The following is a 20,436-nucleotide window of genomic DNA, read 5'->3' as shown; positions in this document are numbered from 1 at the left end:
GATGACACAGTTTACAGAACAACAGAACACTAGATATTTTAAAATGCAGATAAAGTTCCAGCGTAGTGAGACTCAAATTTAATGATCCGGGATTTCAACTAAAGCCCATTTTTATTTTGGGGGTCAAAGGTGAGAGCCTGGACATGCCAATGGCAAGTATGTTTAAAATGAAATAGTCAACACAATGAGATTGTAATGAAGTTTTCAGATGGGACCACCCACAATTACCAGGTCATGTCAGTAAATACCAGCAAAAAAGCTGTAAGAAAAAAGTATTTCTGTAGTTTCAGTGATGACAGTGAGTCACTTTAGACTATCTAGAGTGGCAGGAACCTGAGAAAGGTAGAGTAGTTCTCCTAAGCCAGTGACAGCAAACCTTTTACAGACCAGTGTCCGCAAGGTAACCCCAAACCCACTTACTGATCGCAGAGCGCCAACACTGCAATGCAACCTGAACACTGAGGTTTTAGTTTAGAAAAAAACAACAACTCATACATTAACACCTTCTGTCTTAAAAGAAAAACAAAAATGTATGCCAAGGGTCTGCCACCGCTGCCGTAAAAAATGACTTTTAGTCAACCATCATTATCATTATTTTGTTAGAATAAGTCTGTAATTTTGAATGATTAACTTCCCCATTTGGGGCTTGTTGTAAGGACATTAGAATAAATCATTATATGAACAATACATTGTGTGGTAACATGACACGTTAGGCACTGCTTTTTACACTGCTCATAGACAATGATACACATGATACAAGTATGACATGGTGTACTGGCAAGTGGAAGATTTAGAAGCAGAAGCAACAGAGGGAGAAGAAAATCAGAAACCAAAACAGAAACGTTTGACAGGTGATTTGGTTACTATAAAGGAAGGTTTAACCCTTTCGAGGTAAAAGAATTTCCATTTAAGAATAGTTGGGAATAAGGACACAAAGTTTTAAGCCAAGCAAAATACAACTTGCTTCACAAACTCTTTTATATTATAAGCCCTTTTTTGAAAATATAAAAACTGACACACATTTTTAATTGTAATAGTGTAATAGTGGAAATTTTATTGCAAACAAAGTTGGCAGTAACTGAACATAATCTTATTATAAATTACCTTGCTAGAGCATGGATTCATTTAAATTCTAGGACATTTCTCCATTACACACTGACAAATATTCCATCTTTCATACTCTTCCAGAAAAAGCAAAGAATATATAATATCAATAAAAGACACATAATAGTTAAATTTATAAGAGGTATTTTGGGAGGTTAAAAAGTTTTCATCAGTTTTTCAAGACATGAAATATAGAATAAACTATATGAGTTATTTCTGACTGGTAGAATTACTTTCTCTTAATACTTTTCTGAATTTCTTAAAATTAAAAAAATTGATTAAAAACAATAAATTTAATTTTTAAAATGTTCTTCCCAGGTTTTTTACAATTACTACCTTTAGAAAAGTTAAAATTATCAAACATTAGCCTGTCAAACCATGATACAGGTTTGGAAGAACAGCATTTTGATGGCCTTACTGGTACACACCAACAGATCTCTGCGTTTACTACTGAAGTATCTGACAAGTGCTAAATAATCGTATCAGATGACTCAGCAAAGACTTACTTTGGGCTAGTCAATTAGGGGGAAAATCCATTTCATTAGTAATGTTATCAAAGCTTACCAAATGGAATGCTTTACTATCTGGTTTAACTTTATGTTTTTCCATATACTTGATAAGGCTGCAGTTGGTATACCTGAAAAAGAAATACTATGAATATCTATGTTAGATTACAGAGTAACTTGACATTGGGTACTGTCCTTCCAAATAGAATTATTTTGATAACATATATATATGTATTATATATATATATATAATATATATATATATAATGGTGTGATAAGCATAAAAAGTAACATTAAGTCAATTTTATATTTCTTCACTATTTACAGTAGTCATGTTTAACTGGATACCAATGATTAAATGCAATACAATTTTATGATTAACACACACTGAATGTTTTCTCACATGAATTATATCTTAACAATTGTTTTAAGTAACACCTGGGCCGAAAGTCTAACTTGGCCTTATCATCAAATTTAAAGGGGATGGGGATGTAGCTCAGTGGCACAGCGCCTGCCTGGCAAGCGCAACGTCGTGAGTTCGATTCCCGGTACAGGAAGAAAAACAAAAACAAAACAAATTTAAAATACGTTTGTTATAGGTTTATAAATGGGACTATACTAATCCCTAGCCTTACAACATAAATACTCATTTTTCTCTTACGAAACTTGGATAAAATTACTGCACAATCTGCATGGCAGGCTACTACCAACGTTCCTTTAGGGTTATTCTCCAGCTGTGGTACTTCCCACTAATGTGCAGCTTCCAGCAAGTTGCAAATATGGAAAGAAATGAATTGGTTTTTTCTCATATTTAAATCAGCTGTGACTATTGGTCACCTACTCTGTATCATCACATTAGCATCACAGGAAACGAAGATTGACATCATGTGATATTTAAGAGTAAATAAGTAAAATTATTTAGTAATCTTATGTTTAGTATTCCATTATTTTGAACATTCAGTTTTATAATGAGTATTCTGAAAAGTTAAAATCAGCAAAGGGTCTATTTTCTTCTCAACTTACGTATTTCTTCTGAAATCTTTCATTAATGTTGAATGTTCGGGCATCTTTTTTATATCTTCCCAATCTTTATCTGTGAAATACATGGATAAATGTTTATGTTGCCTAAGTTCCTAGTCTCAAGAATTTAGATAACTATTACTTCCAATTCATTAGGTTTTCTAACTTTTAAACCTTTACAAAAGCCCAGACTTCAAATAAATGCTGTGCTACAGCAAACATCTTGAACTGTAAATATAATTTGTGATCTCTTTGTAACTTTACGTATCACTATCTTTTTAATTTTAAACTGCTTCTTTTCTCTGTGGTTTCCAATAAACTGCTTTAATCTTATCACTAGAAGAGGGTAAGTTATAAATAACTACTGTTAGATAGTCCTATTTGTTTCAGTAAAACCACTTATATTCACTTTTCCATCAAATTTCTTGGTTAAATTAGTAATCAGTCTCTCTAATGAGAAATTCAAGATCTTTCCCCTCATTGGCTTTAGGATAACACTTTTCTTTATGATATGGCCACTCTTGCATCTTATTAGATAATTTTTTGACATTCGTGAAGTAAGCAGTAATAACTATCTGCAGTACAATAGGGTGGGATATAATCAGTGTATTAGTAAGTCAGCTATTACGTTAACTAGTTCCAATGTTATTCAGCATAACCCAAGCTAAGAAACACATTAAGTACAAAAGTGTCTGTTTTGCTGGCACTGGATCTGCTTGAGCATTACAGGCTAGCTAACTTTCTCCCACCACTGTCAGGGAGCTGTTACTGACCGTCTACTAGGCACACAGCATTGCACCAGGTAGCTTAACGGCACCTTTGGCTTTTGAGTGCCTTGAGAGGTTTGCTGGATTTTGAACTTGTTTAAACATCAGCTACCTATCATCTATAGACAGCACATAACTTAATCTCCTCAACAGAACTTTTGCCTTAACAATTTGCCTGTTCCAGTTTCTCAAGGTAGAACTCTTAAGGTAATCTTGCAGTCATACCTCAACTGAACACGGCCTACCGTAATTATAAATGTGTCCGTCACACTCCATCTCTGCGACACTTTGCGACTGTGATGCTGCCACAGCAAGCAGCTGGTTTTCTGACTTTAGTTAGTTCTTTAACTAAGATTTACGTACCACTGCCATACTGATCTTTGTGGAACAGAACATACATTACATCTCCAGTACTCGAGAACTCAGGGATTTTCACTCTGCAACGTATCAGATATAAACTCCGCTGCTCGCTTTTCCCAGGGCTTCTTATAAACTGAGGTCCCCTTAACTGCTGAGCAACTCCCTCACCACGACCCTCTCCCTGTGGGCCTCAGAAAGACTAGATACATTCAGAAACAGGAATAGAAGGCATTCCTCTCAATCTACTCAAATAATAACCTATCCTTGAAACATTTTACTTACAGCAGTACAGTGTGAAGTCCAAGAGGGTAAGAATCGTATTACCAAAACTGTCGCAATATTTTCTGCTCAAGACAGTGTCTGACATGGGAGGCATTCAATAAACAGCGAGTAAATGAAAATCAAGTCACAACGAAGTGGCCTTCCAAAAACTATGAGCCAATTTTAGAGAAAGGTAGTATCTATGTAGGTGTTCTGCGTTTACTGATCATTAACACCCTTACAAAGAAATAGGGCACTAAACTCCCAGACATTCTGTATGAGTCTTGAGTTATAGTGACCTGAGAAATATTCCTAGTAAGATATAACTTCTATTAAGTATCTGACTAGCCAGAATTATGTAGGTGTTTTAAGCAAACTTTTCTTATTCTGGGCCTCCAGGCAGTTTTGGTAACTGACAAATTGGCCTGCTGCTGTACATCTAGAAACCAGTACACGGGTGGAGAGATGTCAGGTCAGGGACGGGACATCTATGAACTTCCTCCCTGTCGGAAAGCAGTGGCTAACTCATCATCAAGTACTAGGACTTTTACCACATTCTTGTTGGCCTAAGAGAATACTTAAAAGAACAGACTTATAGACAAGGGTTAGAAAGCAAAAATGCTATTGGTCAATATCATGTGATCTGGTACAGTGCTCTACATAGGAATAATATTCGAAGTTGGTATTCAAACGCCAAGTAGTAATACTATTAAATGAGCTGTCAGAAAAAAATTCCACTACTGATTTTATAGCTCCTACTTTTAAGAACAAAAGGTATCTTTACAATACAGATATTACAAAATTTGTATCATTTCAAATATCAAACAACAAAACAAGAAAGCAAACAAAATGAAACAAAATTCTCAAATTCAGGAAACCCAGAAATATTTTCATGCTACTATGTGAATTCTACAAATTTTGTTGACCACTGCTATGAATTTTTGATAAATGCCAAGTCATAAAAATGAAGAAATCAAATAAAGAGTAGCTTTCATCAGCCAAAAACACACACCTTTCCAATAAAGATATCTAAGTTCAAACAACAGTGATTTAAGAATGCAAACAAAATCATAATGTGTACCTGCAGGGAATCCCATTACATTGAATATTCTGTCCAGCTGGTCATGGTGATAAGGGTTACTAGTTTTGATGTCCTCTTGTCGACAGTGAAATATTGGTTCTGACGTTAGTAGTTCTGCAAATATACACCCTATAGCCCAAATATCTTTAAAATAAAAAGAAAAAAAGAAAAAAGAAAAAGGAAAAAGGAAAAAAGAAAAAGAAAGGAGGAAAATAAAGTGGTTCTTTCCAAAAGAAAATGCATTTTTATATTGGTGGGGAGTGTTTTTCTTTCGTTTTTTTCCCTAATAAGTCATATTAACTCCTAAGCAGTTACAATTACTAAATATCAGAATATTATAAATATATGTATTTCCACCCTACCCACCCGAATTTTTCATTCTCTGTTAACCTCTGTCCCACCCAATGGCTTAATTCTAAGACTAATAAAATTTATTAGCTGGGTTTTTGGTGGTTTTTAATTCCTCAAACATTAAAAGCTGCACATGAACCATGGGAACCACAAACAAACTAAACAAAAAAGTAAACAGAAAACACAAACAACCTTTGAAATGGGGTCCTTGCCAAAAACAATGAGTTTTTATGATAACTTTGTCTCACTTATTTGCAAATTCTAATAATTTCTTCTCTTGCTGCCACTTAATTGGCAAGGTACCATTCTAATGAGTGAAAGACAACGCTTGACCTCAGATACTCTGATAGGTATTTCTGCTTGAAGAGTTTTTCTTTCAATGTGTATTTTTATGGTGTAGCAGTGTCCACTTTTGTAAACTTAAGTTTTTAGTAAGTAGGATAAGGAAATATAAACATATTAAACATATAAAACCCATCTACTACCTTTAATATTTGTATGAAGGCTGTAAGTTATTAAGATTATTTACAATAGCTGACAAATGTATTTTTCTGTCTGCAACAAAGTCAGTTCCCTTCATTGACAAGATACCAGTTAAATTTCATTAGTATTAAATTTGTGTTCAATAGACCCATTAACACAGGGAAGAGCTACATGCCAATTTACAACCTGAAGCTGAAAACATTAGATTTGTACACTTAACAAAACCTTAAATTGAAAATGTTATTTTCCCTACACTGAGTACGATGTTGTGCAAACAGCAGATACTCAGTAAGTGGTTTCTAACTAATCCAAATAATACCTGTGGAACATAAATAACCATAGTGTCAAACAAAGAAACAAAACTCTTTTCTTGAAGCTGCTTGGTCAGGAATATTAGTAACTATCATGTAAGACATGAGAAAGAAATTTTAAGTGAGAATTCCTAAACTTTAAATTTAAACAGACATTTAATGTAATGTAAAATTACCATATTTACATTTCAGAGTAGCAAGTTAATCATCTATACATAAGGCAGTCACACTCGGAGAAGAAGTGAGTTTTTAAAAGGACGCTATTTTTGTATATGGCTCCCCATATACATCTGATCTCTCACAATCTTAACGCCAGATAAGCAAGCTGCCTGAAGCAGGGTCCCAGAAAGGAGTAACGGACGGTTTTGCAGATTTAGAACTCTACGCATGGAACACAGAAGGCACAGTAATAATTTGTTTACCTATTAAAAATTCTAAAGAATAAAATTAAATATATAAAGAAAGATGAGAGAAAAAATGTTTAGCTATCATAAAAACTATACTGGTTATAAAATAAAAAGTCAGGTAAACAGGAGAAAGTAGTTTACTGAATCCTGTTTAACCCTGCCCCCAAACCCCTTTCTCTGTATCTCTATTCTCTCACCTGTATTAGTTCCACTGCCCTTCTCTTCAAAACCCTTATCGAGACACTAATGAACTGAGTCAGCTGAGTAGGCCTTTATTTCAGGGAAATTTCCAAGACTTTGCAAGTCTCTCCTTACTAACATATGCATTTTTCATGTTCTCTTTCCTGCTCATCTCCCTGCTTAACCCCTTCCGGAAGGACCTCCAAATTAAGAACGTGGAAAGCACATCCACATCTCAAGGTGTGGGATACTCTTATATAGCTACTGAACTAATCTGGCAAAGCAGCTCGTAACTGGCACACACTAAACAGAGAGGGAAAATTTTAGTAAGTAATATTTTAACCCACAGGTGCTTATAGCAAAGTTCTTATCTTGATAAAAAACAAGTTCTCGTCCTCTTCTCTTACTGTGTATCTTTCTCTTAACAGAAAGCAACCTGACAGTAAGTATTCAGCTATTGAGGATGAACTTAAAATTTAATATTGCTTTGGTGCTAATTAATTAGAGATTGACTATATCTCCTATAACCCTGTCCTCAGAGTCACTTAAACAAATAATAATTAAAAAATACTTAACAATTCATGAAATTTTGTCCCCAGGATTATGTCTGTCTGTCTGTCTGTCTGGTTTAATGATTCAGCTTGCAGTCTGTAAAAGTGAGTAAACGACCACACCTTAAATTTGTCTGTAGTCGAGGGTAGGAACATTATTAGTTTGAGGGGTCCAGACCAGATTTTTGTCTATGTTCTTGCTCCTTCTTAGTAGCCCTCATTTTAGCATACCCACTGAATTCTAACGATTCAACCTTTCTAAATGTTGGGATTAAAATAAATACAAATGCTTTCAGCAAATTATATGTCCATTCAACTACAAGGTTCTCCACATTGCAGCTACCAGACAGGCAAGGCAACATGATACGAAAGTTCTTGGTGGGAAGCTTTGAGAATGGTGTAAGGACTCTGCTGTGCGCTGTACTGAGCAAACACTTAGGCTACCCTTACAGGTAACAGGAAGACCGGGAGTATGTGGTAGAGGCTGAAATACAGGAAAGATTCATTTTATATCTTATTTTTAAAGCATATATGAAAAATGGCATGTAAATAACTTATCTCAAAGAAAACACAGCCAGGTAACTACATCATAACTTTTGTTTAGTTTTGGTTTATTGAGACCAGGGTCTTGCTTTGTATGTACCCTCAAATTCACAATCCTGCCTCGGCCTTCTGAATGCTGGGATTACTTACAAATGTGCAACACCATGCCTCGTTCTACATTGTAACTTTTTGAGTCAATGTTTCAATAGAATAAAAGTGTTCTCCAAGATGGATCCTGGTCAAATCAGACACATGGAGACTAGGGTGGAGACCACCACTGCTGAAGAAATGGCACTCACATTGGTAGCTATGTCGGCTCCCCCGTGACTGCTCTGCTATACAGATGGTAGTTATTTCTATCTAAAGCCTTCGAACCCTTAGAGTTGAAGGAGATCTAAGAGGTGACTTGAAATTCTCATTTTCAGAAAGTAAGGTTAAAGGACTAAATACTCCATTTAAACCCAGTCCCTAGTAGGACAGAGCTAAAATTAAACTCAGGTGATCTTTGCTACTTCCACTGTTCAAAAGAGGGCAAAGTCATTTTACATATCTGTTCATATTACTCTCTCAATTAGACTATAAATTTAAGGGTAAGGCTTGGAATTTGCATTCATACTGCTTTCTCCTGAATTTTAAAAAGTTTTCATAGTAATTCCCTAAATTTTGATGTTGGTGATGAGCAAGAGGAGGAGATAAACATGCAAATACGCCTTCTCTCTCCCTAGTTATACAGCTATGGGAACAAGGGAATCAATCATTCTCTCTCATCACTGGTAGTTTTGCTGTGTGGTACACACTCTGCACTAAAACTTCTGGACTAAAGAATGTCCTAGAAAATAAAAGTTGTATGAATTTTCATAATGGTCCCCAAATAAATAAATAAATAAAATACATTTCTTAGGAAGAGCAAGGTAATGAGCTAAAGCCACAAGTTTCTGTGGTATTATATTTTTTGCTCAATTCAACGTCTCAAGAGCTCAGTCAACCGAAGTGAAGATCAGTATTCATTTCCTTATTTGCACAGACTGTTCATATGTCTTATGAAAAGTAACACTGCTTTGGAATACTCATTTCCTAGGTGGAATAAACTTGGGAAATAACATGTATCAAAACATAAGGCTAGCTTAAATAATTTTTACTTTTCTTTCAAGCTAGTTTTAAAACAGATAAATATATTTTGGAATAATTTTAGAGTTATAGAAGAGTTACAAAGACAGTGCAGAGAATACTTATATCTAACTGACTTACCCATGTATTTATTTTTCTATAAAATAAAATGTGATCACAAAGCAGGTATGAAGATTACTGAACAGAAAGTTTTTGAAAGACACGTTGCAGTCAAGATTAATACAGGAGAGTGATCACAGGCATCTATCCTTTCCTCTTCTAGAAGCTACATTAAAATGACAGTAGAGTCCTAACTGTGTAAATCCCAGTAACAAAAAGGATAGGAGGAAACTGTCAGGGACAAGAATCATTCACTTATTCACAAGAGAAATGGGTTCTCACTGCATGCCTGGTAGGCACTGGCTTCTAGCAGTGAACAGGAAGATGAGATCTATCTGTTTTGGTGGACTCTGGCTATGTTCAAGCTACTACAGACAGTAAGTTGGAAGCGTGACAGGGGAGAAGAGGTTTACTTTACACTGTGTTGAGGAAGTTCTCTGTGAAAAGGTATTTTGATTAAAAGAAGAAACTGGACATGTGAAGAACCTGTTCTAGGCAGATACATAAAAACATTTCTAGAAGATGGAAGGCAAGGAAACAGTGCAAAGTACACTAGTCCTATAAAGCTCTGACAAGGTTTTATACTGGGAAATACCAGTTATAAAATCAATCTTTTAATCAATGGATATTCCTCCCTCCTCACTACTACAGTTCTGGGCTGGCACTGAGTTTAGGCCAACAGTAGAGGGAATCCTTCCTTGAAGACTTCACACGCCTCAGATATAGACTTTACATTCTGGCATTTAGCATTTCTCCAGGAAATGGTGACCCACTGCTATACAGCATAGTCACTAATCTATCAGTCCCATAAAGTCTACAAAATTTCCAAGTGGTTTTCTGTAAACCAACTCTTAGGCAAGCAGTCAAAAAATACTTGCCACATGGAAGGGAGAGATCAAGACACACAAGTGAAAAAATACCTATAAGGAAAAAAGATAATTATTCTGGGTATATTTAAATTACAAACAAAGAAACACTGTCCTCCCAGATATTTGAGAAGATTTTTACCCCGATAAAACAATACAAAGTATCATGAAAAAGTAAAGGTCAGAAAAAAAGACTGAATTCCTAGAAAAGAGAAAGAAAGCTATGAGGAAAAAAAGCAGTATAAAGGATCAACTCAAGAAGTTCAACATCTGAGCACACTGAGCTTAGCAAGAGCAGAAAACATTGAGGAAATCAAAAGCCTACACAAGAAAATCTTGCAAAAACACAGGACATATCGCAACTTCAGGTTGCGCCCAGCAAATCACTGTGAAATATGAACATGAGAAGTCCTTTGTTTGTCTTCAGAAAGGAGTCCCACATACCCCTCACCCCCGACCCTCGAACCCAGCAGTGACTGGAAACAAGACTGACATGAGACCTCATTAGCTACACTGGTGCTAGAAGACAAAGTATCAAAGTTCAGAGAGAACACAACTTAGTACCTACAATTAAAAACCTTGCCTATCAAGGGGTGGGGATTTAGCTCAGTGGCAAAGCGCCTGCCTGGTAGGTGCAAGGTCATGTGTTCGATTCCTGACACCAGAAAAAAACAAAACAAACAAACAAAAAAACCTTGCCTATCAAGTGTGATAAACGAATTTTTCAGAGTGAGAAAATTTACCTCTATGATACCGTGCCAAAGGAAGTTACATAAGAATACGCTACAGTAAGATAAGAGATAAAGTCATGGGATCCAGAAAGAGACGCAAGCCAGACGACTAAGAAGGGGAAAGTCTCATTGAGATGGTATAGTAGGTCTGGAGAAAAATCAAGTAAGAATAGAAGAATCCAGAATGGAGTTAGCCAGTAAAAGAAACATGGATTTCATGACATCTTAGAGAATGTACAACAAGTTAGTTAAAGAGGCCATCAGCATATACAATAAAAGAAAAAAGAGAAGCAAAGCACACAAGAAAATATTATTTGATGAGAAATTTTAACCAAATAAAATGAAGCAGCATAAACATGTCAGTAATGGATAGGCAAAAGACAAAATACCAAAGTAGTTGAGTATTACATTCGTCATAATATATAACTTAGGCATAAGCAACTGGGAACTATGGTTAGCAAATAAAAAGTGTAACTACTGACACAGTGATGATGATAATGAAATGACTAATATAATTTACAAATTAAGAAGTCGGTAGGAGAAGAAATACTTGAGTACTAATTTCCCAATTCTTCATAAAAGGGAGCTAAAGCTTGCCATCAATAATGGAAAAGGGCATTAAAAGGTCCTAAACAACTATTTTTTTAATAAGCTTTTTTCAATAGTAGAGGAATCTTAGCAGTTGCATTTCTTTTAGTGAAAGACATTTATCTGAAGTTCAAGGACTTCAAGTTTTCCTAGTTTTCTTTAGAAGTAAAATTAAATGTAAACTTTTACTTAAAAACAGAATGCACAATATGATCCCCTCCCATTTACTAAAAAAATTTTGTGAATATCCTTCTATGCACAGTTGTGCTAATGCTAATGACTATATTACTAGGTAGTGAAATTTTGAGTTAGTTTTTGCTCTCACTCTTATAATTAGATTACTTGATGTAAAAATTTAAAAATAAGTATTTTTTACAGAAACTTTAGAAATCATAGATTTTAATCGGTTCTACTCACCGATAGCTTTGGTATAATGTCTTGCTCCAAGCAGTAGTTCTGGGGCTCGGTACCAGAATGTTACAACCACTGGATCCAAATCTGCTAAAGGCTTCAAAGGTGAATTAAATAATCGGGCAAAGCCCATATCAGCTGTAAAATAATAAAAAATAGATAATGTTAAGTAAGTAGATTTTTTAAAGTCTGATTAGTCTAATTCTATCGTTGTTACTTAGTAAGATATGAAAAATGTGCTAAAATCTGGGGGAGGAAAAACCATAGAACATTTTACCCTTTTTAGAAGTCTAATTAATGTAATGCAAGTTTGAGATCTTCATTCTTTCGGAACTACTGTCACCCAGCTCGTTCACTAGATTATAGACCCTACTCTCCTCTGGGCAGATTTCTTTTCATCTGTCACATCACCAGGGGACAGAGTTGCTGGACTGCATTTCCATTCTTTGGACCTGTCTTGTGTACTGTTAGAGTAAAGCTTGCCATTATTTGCAACAATAAGCCTGTCCACCGGTACAATCAGAAGCTGGCTATATGGTAATTCAACACCACTATTTCCCCCCACTTATTTAAGCTGAGTTCCACTAACTTGATTTTAAAGATCATAGTATTTCTTTAAGCTAGAAACTTTAAAGGTCATCTAATTCAATCACATCAACCATTATCAGATGAGGAAACTGAGGTTTAAGAAGTCACAAACTCAAACTCAGAGCTGGCACTGAGCACGGATACAGTTTGTGGCATTTGACAGAGTTTAAAATGTAACATAGCTACCTGGGCACCACTCTTTATCCTGCTAAGCCATGATCTCCTTAAAGGCAAAGCTGTCTTTTTAATTTCTCCACTGCTAACAGTATCACATACAGGATCAGCATCCATACTTTTGCCTAATGTATGTTGAATAAGCACAATTCATATCACCTATTCAGGATTCTCAAGTTTCATCCACTATTGGGCATATTTCACTTGATTCTCCTGTAGACATACTTTTAAGTGAAAAAAATTCTCCTCTAATCGACTTAATTATGGGGGGGGCAAAAAAATTTTAAAAATTGGTAAATAATTAAAATGAGTCAGATTACTAAATAATGGTTTACAGAAGAACTAACATTTCTTCTTAACTATAAACACTTTAATGTTGCCCAAACTGGCTAACATCAAATGCTTGACATAGAAATATAATTCCAAACTATTTTAAGGTTTTCACAAACCATACAGTAAAGGTCACATTTGTATCTACTCTTTGTCTTTTCTACTTTGCATACCTTGCACTTGCATTTGAATTTGACGCCAGCAAATCAGATTGGACAGGCTCCTTTAAAAGACCACCTAAGGACTTAACACATTGGATGACACAGGATGAATACTAACTGGGCCTGGTTCTCTAACAAGGCCAATGGCTTGGCATACAGCAAATTACACTATACAGTCTCACAACTAAAAATTTGTAAAGTTTATATCATGAAAGAATATTTCAAGAGTCTAAATGGAAGTGCAAAGTGAGATCTGGGGGATTTATAGGGAAGAATAGGGAAGAAGGGTTAAGAACATCCAAGTTTTTCTTTGTTGGTAAAGTGGTACAAGTCAGCTGATACTTCTAATGCACATTAAACCTTGCAATCAAAAATTACTATTAACTTTATCATATACTCTCATAATCCTGCTGCCTTCAGGTCAATAGAATTCAATTAATTTCTTCTACACACACACACACACAAAACAAGCTAAATGTAAGTGACAAACACAACTTAGAGCTGACAATGAGAAAAATAACCAGTTAGGATACATAAATTTAGTTCCAGCCTTACAGATTATTAAACAAGAAGGGGGTATGTTTTTGCCTTGGCATGTAAGAAAAGAGCTATCAGAAAACAGGTCAAGGTATATAACGCCCATTAACTTTTTTCTCATCAGGCAAAGGTCTACAACTACCAGACAGTCTATCAGAACTTAAGGTTCTGTACCTATCTCACGCTAGAGTTTAGAACTCTCAATCTAAATGAAGTCAAACAAGGAAAATGCTCTCACCCAATCAAGTTCTGGTGAACATGGCTGACGGCAGAATTATCAGCACACTGTATGCCCTTGTTAGTCAAGGTGAGGCTGGCCTCTAACAGGGATAGAAGCCACTCACCTCCATAGGCTATGTTTAATGAAGGCAGAGGTTTCTAGGAAACTTGCACAGCTTGTTTTATAATTAGAACTTTTGTCGCTAAAGAATGTCTGACACCTTTCAAGAGTGTGAAACATTTTTCACTTTTATGTATACTCTTTAGAAATGATTGGATCATATGGAACTGTATGAATATATGCATATTATTACAGCAAAAATTAGACATAATATGTCTGCCTGCAAAAGTTTTAAAAGAGTGCTACACTGTGACTTATCAAAGATATAACATACCAATTTTTACTCTTCCTCGCTCAGGACCTTCACCCATAACTAAAATATTAGCAGGTTTCTGTGGAAACAAAATAGTGTTTTTTTTCAGTAGACAGTAGTGGTTTCTTTTAAATAGAAAATATGCCAATATAACATAAATCCACCTTTAAAAAAACCTAGTTTACTCAAAAATTAAAACCAAATACAGGAAGTCACCAAAGGAACTGTACATATATATATATATGTAAAACAGTATGCAAATTTCATGAAGGCTCAAATCTGGCACTGTTTTTCTTAGCCTTTTTATTGACCTGCTCTCACTACTATGGGGCATCTAAAAGAAACTTAATGTCGATGTTCCTTCTCATGCTTTTGATTATTTAAAATGTTCTGTGACTTTAAGGAAAAATAAATCTGCAAAAAGATCATTTAATATAAAGTAGCAAATTAATTACAAGTAAGGAGTCACCTGATATCCTTTTTTGGAAACTTCTATGTATTTCTGTTTAAATAAACACAGAAAAATTTTACAGTCTTTTACAAATAAATTAGTAAAGTAATAGGAATTTTTCATGACAGGAATGGTTATGAAGTTTTTATTTTTAAATAAAGGAAGTGAGGTTTTACTACATATACTAAAATATACCAGAAAAATTGTCACCTACAACACGTTATGATAGTATCTTCAACTCTAGTATATTAAGAGTTGCCACTTCTTGAGCAGAAGGAAAAGGAGAAGGAAGAAGATGAGGGGGGCGGGGAGGAAGAGAGGAAAAGGAAGAGATCTTTGGTTTCCTCTCCAAACTCTACTTGCTATCCTGTGTACTCGATCTAACTTTAATTCTATCAACCTGTGAAATAAAGGGAAGCAAGATTAGGATGTCTCTTCAAATACTGAGTAAAACAACCTTAAAGTCAAATTAAAGATTTTCACAAAAGCTGTTTACAGTGGTAACCCTATCACAGGCTTCACCAGCCAAATTTAGGGATGCCCCCTATGCTACTACTTGTACTTTATAGAATATTAATCTACTAACTACCAAAGATCCAAATTGCTTCTTTATAACCAGCTCCAAAATATTTTCCTGAAATGGTAACAACAAGATCTCGGAAGTTAAAAATTTCTACGATTTTCAAGTTAAAGGAAGTTGAAAGAGATTAAATAAATTGCCCTACATATACTCAGCAAGACAGAGGACAGCACTGACTGCCTCACGACAGTCCAGAGACCCTGTCCTAATACATCATACTGAAAATAATTTTATGTAGCAAGTTTCTGAATTAACATATATTGCTATACAGTTTTATTAAAGGAAGAAATTCCAGAATCTCTATTATCACCACATACACATCCCCGATCAGGGGGCTAACCGGCTAAGTACCAGAAGGGAAGAACAGCACTACCAATATTCCCTGTGAACTACATTCAGGGGCTGCCGAGGACAGATAAAATTGCTTTTGTGTGTATGTTAATCAGTACTGGGTTAGTCTCCGCAGTTTCCTAAGGCCCAGACTATTTCAAAAGGAAGCCAGACTTCTGAGAGAGTGTAAGATACCGAAGCGGGGGGTGCTTTCCAAGTGGAATAAGGCAGCATTTCTATTTGGCAAGGGGGAAAAGCTTGTCCTCAGCTTACGGCTCATCATGGAGGCGGGCTCTGGATAGCACTTTTATGTCTACGCTAGAATTCTCTCCCCCTACCCCAAACCCCCTTAAATACAACCCTCCTCCTAACCCCATCTTGAATCTCTGCACAACAGTTCTATCTTCTGTACCACTGCCGAGGTTATCTTTCTAAAAAAACAAATCTGATTATATCACTGTCTCAAACAGAACCTTCTCTAGTAACACGGAAAATTATTACAGGACTACGAAAAAGAGTAGAACACAAAATGATACACAGATGGTGATTGGAACTATCAGCTTTAAAGTTCCTATGATTAAGGATTAGAACAGCAGTGTTTAGCTGATAGAGGTATGGATGAGTTTTTCCAAAAATTTCTTTGAATACTTCCACAATGCTTTACTACTATTACTACAATATTATTTCGATTTTGTTCAGCCCCTCCCCACTTCTGAAGAAGATCCACTCCTTCCAATGGGATACAAGTCACTGCAAGCTGGTTGCACTACCTCCAGCCCCGCCCTTCTCTCGTCCCACCCTTCTGGCCACATGTACCTTTCGGGTATGCATGAACTACACCATGATGTCCTTCCACATCACGTCATCATTACATCATGTCCCAGAGGATCTTTCCTCTGCACTACATGACAAAATTTGACCTTCCCCTTAATGACAGAACAGATTAAGACACTGAATATAGACAATTTATACCATAATGTTGCATACAGTTGAAACTGTGTCCATTTACCACTCATCCCTCTATCTCACGCCTCCACATCACACATCACAGAGGTACAAGGTGATTCATTCGTTTACTGTGATGATTTTTCTACAGTTTCAGTATTATTCACTCTCAAAACAGTATCTCCATATCTTGCAAAGTACAATACATACACTGATATATCCCCTGCTTCTATTTTAGCTGAAGTGGAAAAGATCTTGCTCACTTTTTGGGAACACACATAGCACATGGGCCCAGATGTAAGAAATCACGGGATAGGTGTGATTGGCCAGTCCGGCACTAGGGAAAGTAGAAAACTGTAGCTTTTCATTTCAGATTCCCTTCATTCTACATTTACTTGACTAATTAAGTGTAAAGCCCAGGTGTGCGCCCCGTTAAGGAATGAACAGATTCTCTGTCAAATTCTGACATGGTATTACAGTATAGGTCCTAGGTCCAGTAAGTAAAAAATTCGCTGGATAGCTCATTACCTAGCAAACAATCTGAAACAAGTTTCGGGGGTGAAAGCTCCACAACCAGCATTTTAGTCTTCTCTCAACAACGCCTCGACTTTTAGGTGAAGGTTTGGTTTAGACATGAGACACTTATAAAAGAGAATGACCTTCAGTTGTCTTAGTAACTGTTTATAAACATTGGGTCCCTCTGCATGTTATTTTTCACAGTAACATTTCATATTCTCCAGAGCATCACAATTTGATTTAGCAGACAAATCTTTTCTGAAATATAACAGAAATCAAGACAAAAATGCAGGAAAGGCCCTAGTGGTCATGAATACTCTTGTGAGTATTTGTGTTGCTGCTTCATCAGTACTGAGGGAGGCTTCAAAGTATTATGAGGCCTCATAAATATTTTTCAGTACTTAATACCATGTTGAAACGATACTCTCCAAGAAAATGAATTTCTTGATAAGGGCTTCTTTCCTTTTTCTCTTTGCATATTACAGCACAATTTGGTAGCAGGTTTTAAGAGCTAAAACTCCCAAGTATTAACAGGTGAAGTAATTAGTCATAATCATAACTTCAGTAAATAATCTTTTGACTTTTTTTAAATGTTATCCAACACAATCACTTTGAAAGAATTCTCCTGACATGCTGAGGAGACGTACACTGCATTAAACTGTACTTGCTGCCACCACGGAGACCCTAAGGTGAGTATGAGCTTAAAAGTATAGTGTTGTGACAGCATCTTCACATGTGGGTACATTATGCACAGAAACGACGACAGAACACGCGTGACAGCCTGATACAAACCAGTAAGATATTGTCTGAAGATGAGGTGTACTTCTCTTACTGTTTTATTTCTTATGTGTGTATCTGCGTGTGTGTTGCGGGCATCTAACTCTGTAATGAAAGAACAGGACTTGTTCTACAGTCTGATGGCTTCTTGTTTTCCTGCTGCTGCGCTCCCAAAAAGCGCACTGGTACCTCCTAAAGCAGACGCTGGCACTGCAGAGGTAACCGCTCTTACAGGAGGCTCCCGTTCTCCAGGGTTTGCTATGCGCCGGCACTCGGCAGCAACGGTAAACTGGATTCATTTTAGGGAGCAACTCTGATGGGCAACTGGGACAAGGGCTACTGGGAGCTCAGTCTAGAGCACGGCTGCTCGCGCGCCATAGCCTTCTGACACTGACATGGAAATGGAGGACACTGACATGCCTGTCGAGTTCACTGGATGTACTTTATTCTTAGGGATGAAAAGGGATCTTCATGTTTACTAATGGGGCAGAACAGAGATTTTTTAAAAAATGATTTCTGCTCTAATATGTATTGTTTTTTTAATAGACAAAAAGTAAAAGACATTTTCAAAACAAAATAATAGAATAACAACAGTTAATACATTGCATATTATCTTCAAAGTAGTTAGAGTATGAGATACGGGCATAAAAAAATTCTCCAAACAATGTTAGCACAAACCTTTCTCTTCAATGAACTAAGAGAAACGAGTAGTGTGGCTGTCTTGTAATTTTCTTCCTTTTCCTTTCCTTCCTTTCCCCTTTTCCCACCCTAAAATGGAAACTTTTAATCAACAGGAAAAGTTGATTCTTCGTGGATCTATCTATGAAAAAAGATAATAATACATTACAAAGTCACTATCGGTGCTTTTCTTTGAGACTGTAAATAACACAACCTGGTGGCAAACTTTCTAGACCCTCAACCTTGACTTTCTTTCGTTATGAATCATTCTGCACAGGTTGGATATCCTCATCTGAATGGCCCGGAACCAGAAGTGTTTGAGATTTGGGGCTTTATTTTGGATTTTGGAATAAAGCATATGATACATGTAACAAGATTATTTTGGGAATGGGACTAAAGTCTTAACACGAAATTTACTTATGTTCCATATACATATAACTTGAAGGTGACCTTATTCAATATTTTAAGGAATCTCATGCATGAAGCAAAAATTTTGTGGTGTGGAATTTTCCAGTTATGGTACCATGATGGAACTAAAAAAAAAAAAAGTTTTGAATTTGGGAATATTTCAGATTTTAGATTTTCGAATGAGAGATGCTCAAACTACTAAAAAACATACTGAAAGAACTAATTCTGACATATATATCAGAAGTTCTGGGATTCAAAGGCAGGCAGCAAAGTCATTTGTTTATTTGTGTTTTGAGACAGGTCTCACTGTGCAGTTCAAGCTGGGCTTGAACTTAGTACGTAGCCCAGGCTGGCCTCAAACTCACAGCAATCCTCCTGCTTCAGCCTCCCAAATGCTGGGATTACAGGTGTGTGACACCATGTTTGGCTAGCAAAGTCTTAAATGTACATATATTTGGTAATTATAAAAGAAGCAGTTTTAATGAAATCTTTTAAAGAATTAGACTACTGATAAAAATCTAGAAATTCAGGAAATGTGGTCTGGAAGATATTTTTATGATAGTTTTCACTTTTTCTTCAAGGCTTAGAAGTTTCTCCTTCTAATACTAAACTTATTATTATTACTGTATTATTGCTAATGACCTTTAAATTGAAAGAGACATCATCATCTTCCTGTAAAGTTTCTTTTCTGCCTTTCATTTAAAAATGTGAAAGGAATGCACATATGGAAGAATTCTCACCCATTTCTCTCTGCTTCACGAGAACAACATGAATGTTACTGGTAACACACTATTCTCCAGCGTAAACAGTTCAAGTCTTACACGCGCACCCACGTAACTCCTGAAGGAAGAGGGACTGAGAAACCAGAGATACTTCACCCTCTCACAGAGGTGACAGTGAATTCAGTGGGTCAGGGGAACCGAAGCAAGCGCGTGGGAGATCTGATGGCTGGAACGCAGAGGACAAAGCAGGGGCCCTCAGGACTCTTGGGACAGTCACAGCCCGTCTCGTGTACCAGGGCACAAAAGTGAGAGCACGCGCGCGCTGACAGAAACCACAGGGTGCTGACTTAAGAAGCGCTCTTTCAGGGGGAACAGAAATGAGGTTCTTCGTCCTCTTCAAAGCAAATCCAGGTATTTAATGAAATAATAATAATAATGCTTAAGAATAATAATGCTAGTAATAGATTATATTTTATTTTAGTAACTCCCTCATGGTTTCCTCAAATTCACTGCACCAAGTCTATTTTTTTATTTCATGTACTTATTAAGTATTACAAGGTTAACCTAAAATGGCCTTTCACTAAATTGTGAATATCACCAGAACATTTAAAATAAAAAATAAACACAGCTCATATTACTACTTTATAGAGCCGGGGATACAACTCAGTGGGAAAAGTGCCTGCCTGGCAAGCACAAGGTCCTGAGTGTAATTCCCGGCACACACACAAAAAAAGAAAGGTAATGAATACTGCTTCATGGCTGACACTTTTAACTCTTCTACCTTGCTGGTGGGAACGTAAAGTAGTGCAACCACTCTGGGAACTGGCACGAAGAGTCCTCAAACACGAACACAGAAATCCCATTTGACCCAGTTATTTCCCTTCTAGGTATCTTCCCG

The 20,436-nt window shown here is 36.3% G+C and overlaps 1 protein-coding gene across 1 annotated transcript in view; it reads right to left on the bottom strand.

Annotated features, from left to right (window-relative positions):
* Cdk8 (cyclin-dependent kinase 8) overlaps positions 1-20,436 on the bottom strand; it is a gene marked incomplete at its 5' end in the record, with an annotated part of 126,836 nt that overhangs the window by 6,211 nt on the left and 100,189 nt on the right. The window contains 5 exon segments of the mRNA XM_005406344.2: positions 1,669-1,741; positions 2,634-2,703; positions 5,100-5,243; positions 11,755-11,886; positions 14,153-14,210. Of these exon segments, the coding sequence (XP_005406401.1) occupies positions 1,669-1,741; positions 2,634-2,703; positions 5,100-5,243; positions 11,755-11,886; positions 14,153-14,210 (477 nt within the window).

The sequence above is a fragment of the Chinchilla lanigera genome, unplaced genomic scaffold, assembly GCF_000276665.1.
Source record: "Chinchilla lanigera isolate Chin_1 unplaced genomic scaffold, ChiLan1.0 scaffold00096, whole genome shotgun sequence".
Lineage (NCBI taxonomy): Eukaryota > Metazoa > Chordata > Mammalia > Rodentia > Chinchillidae > Chinchilla > Chinchilla lanigera.
This window is presented reverse-complemented; position numbering and strand designations above follow the sequence as displayed.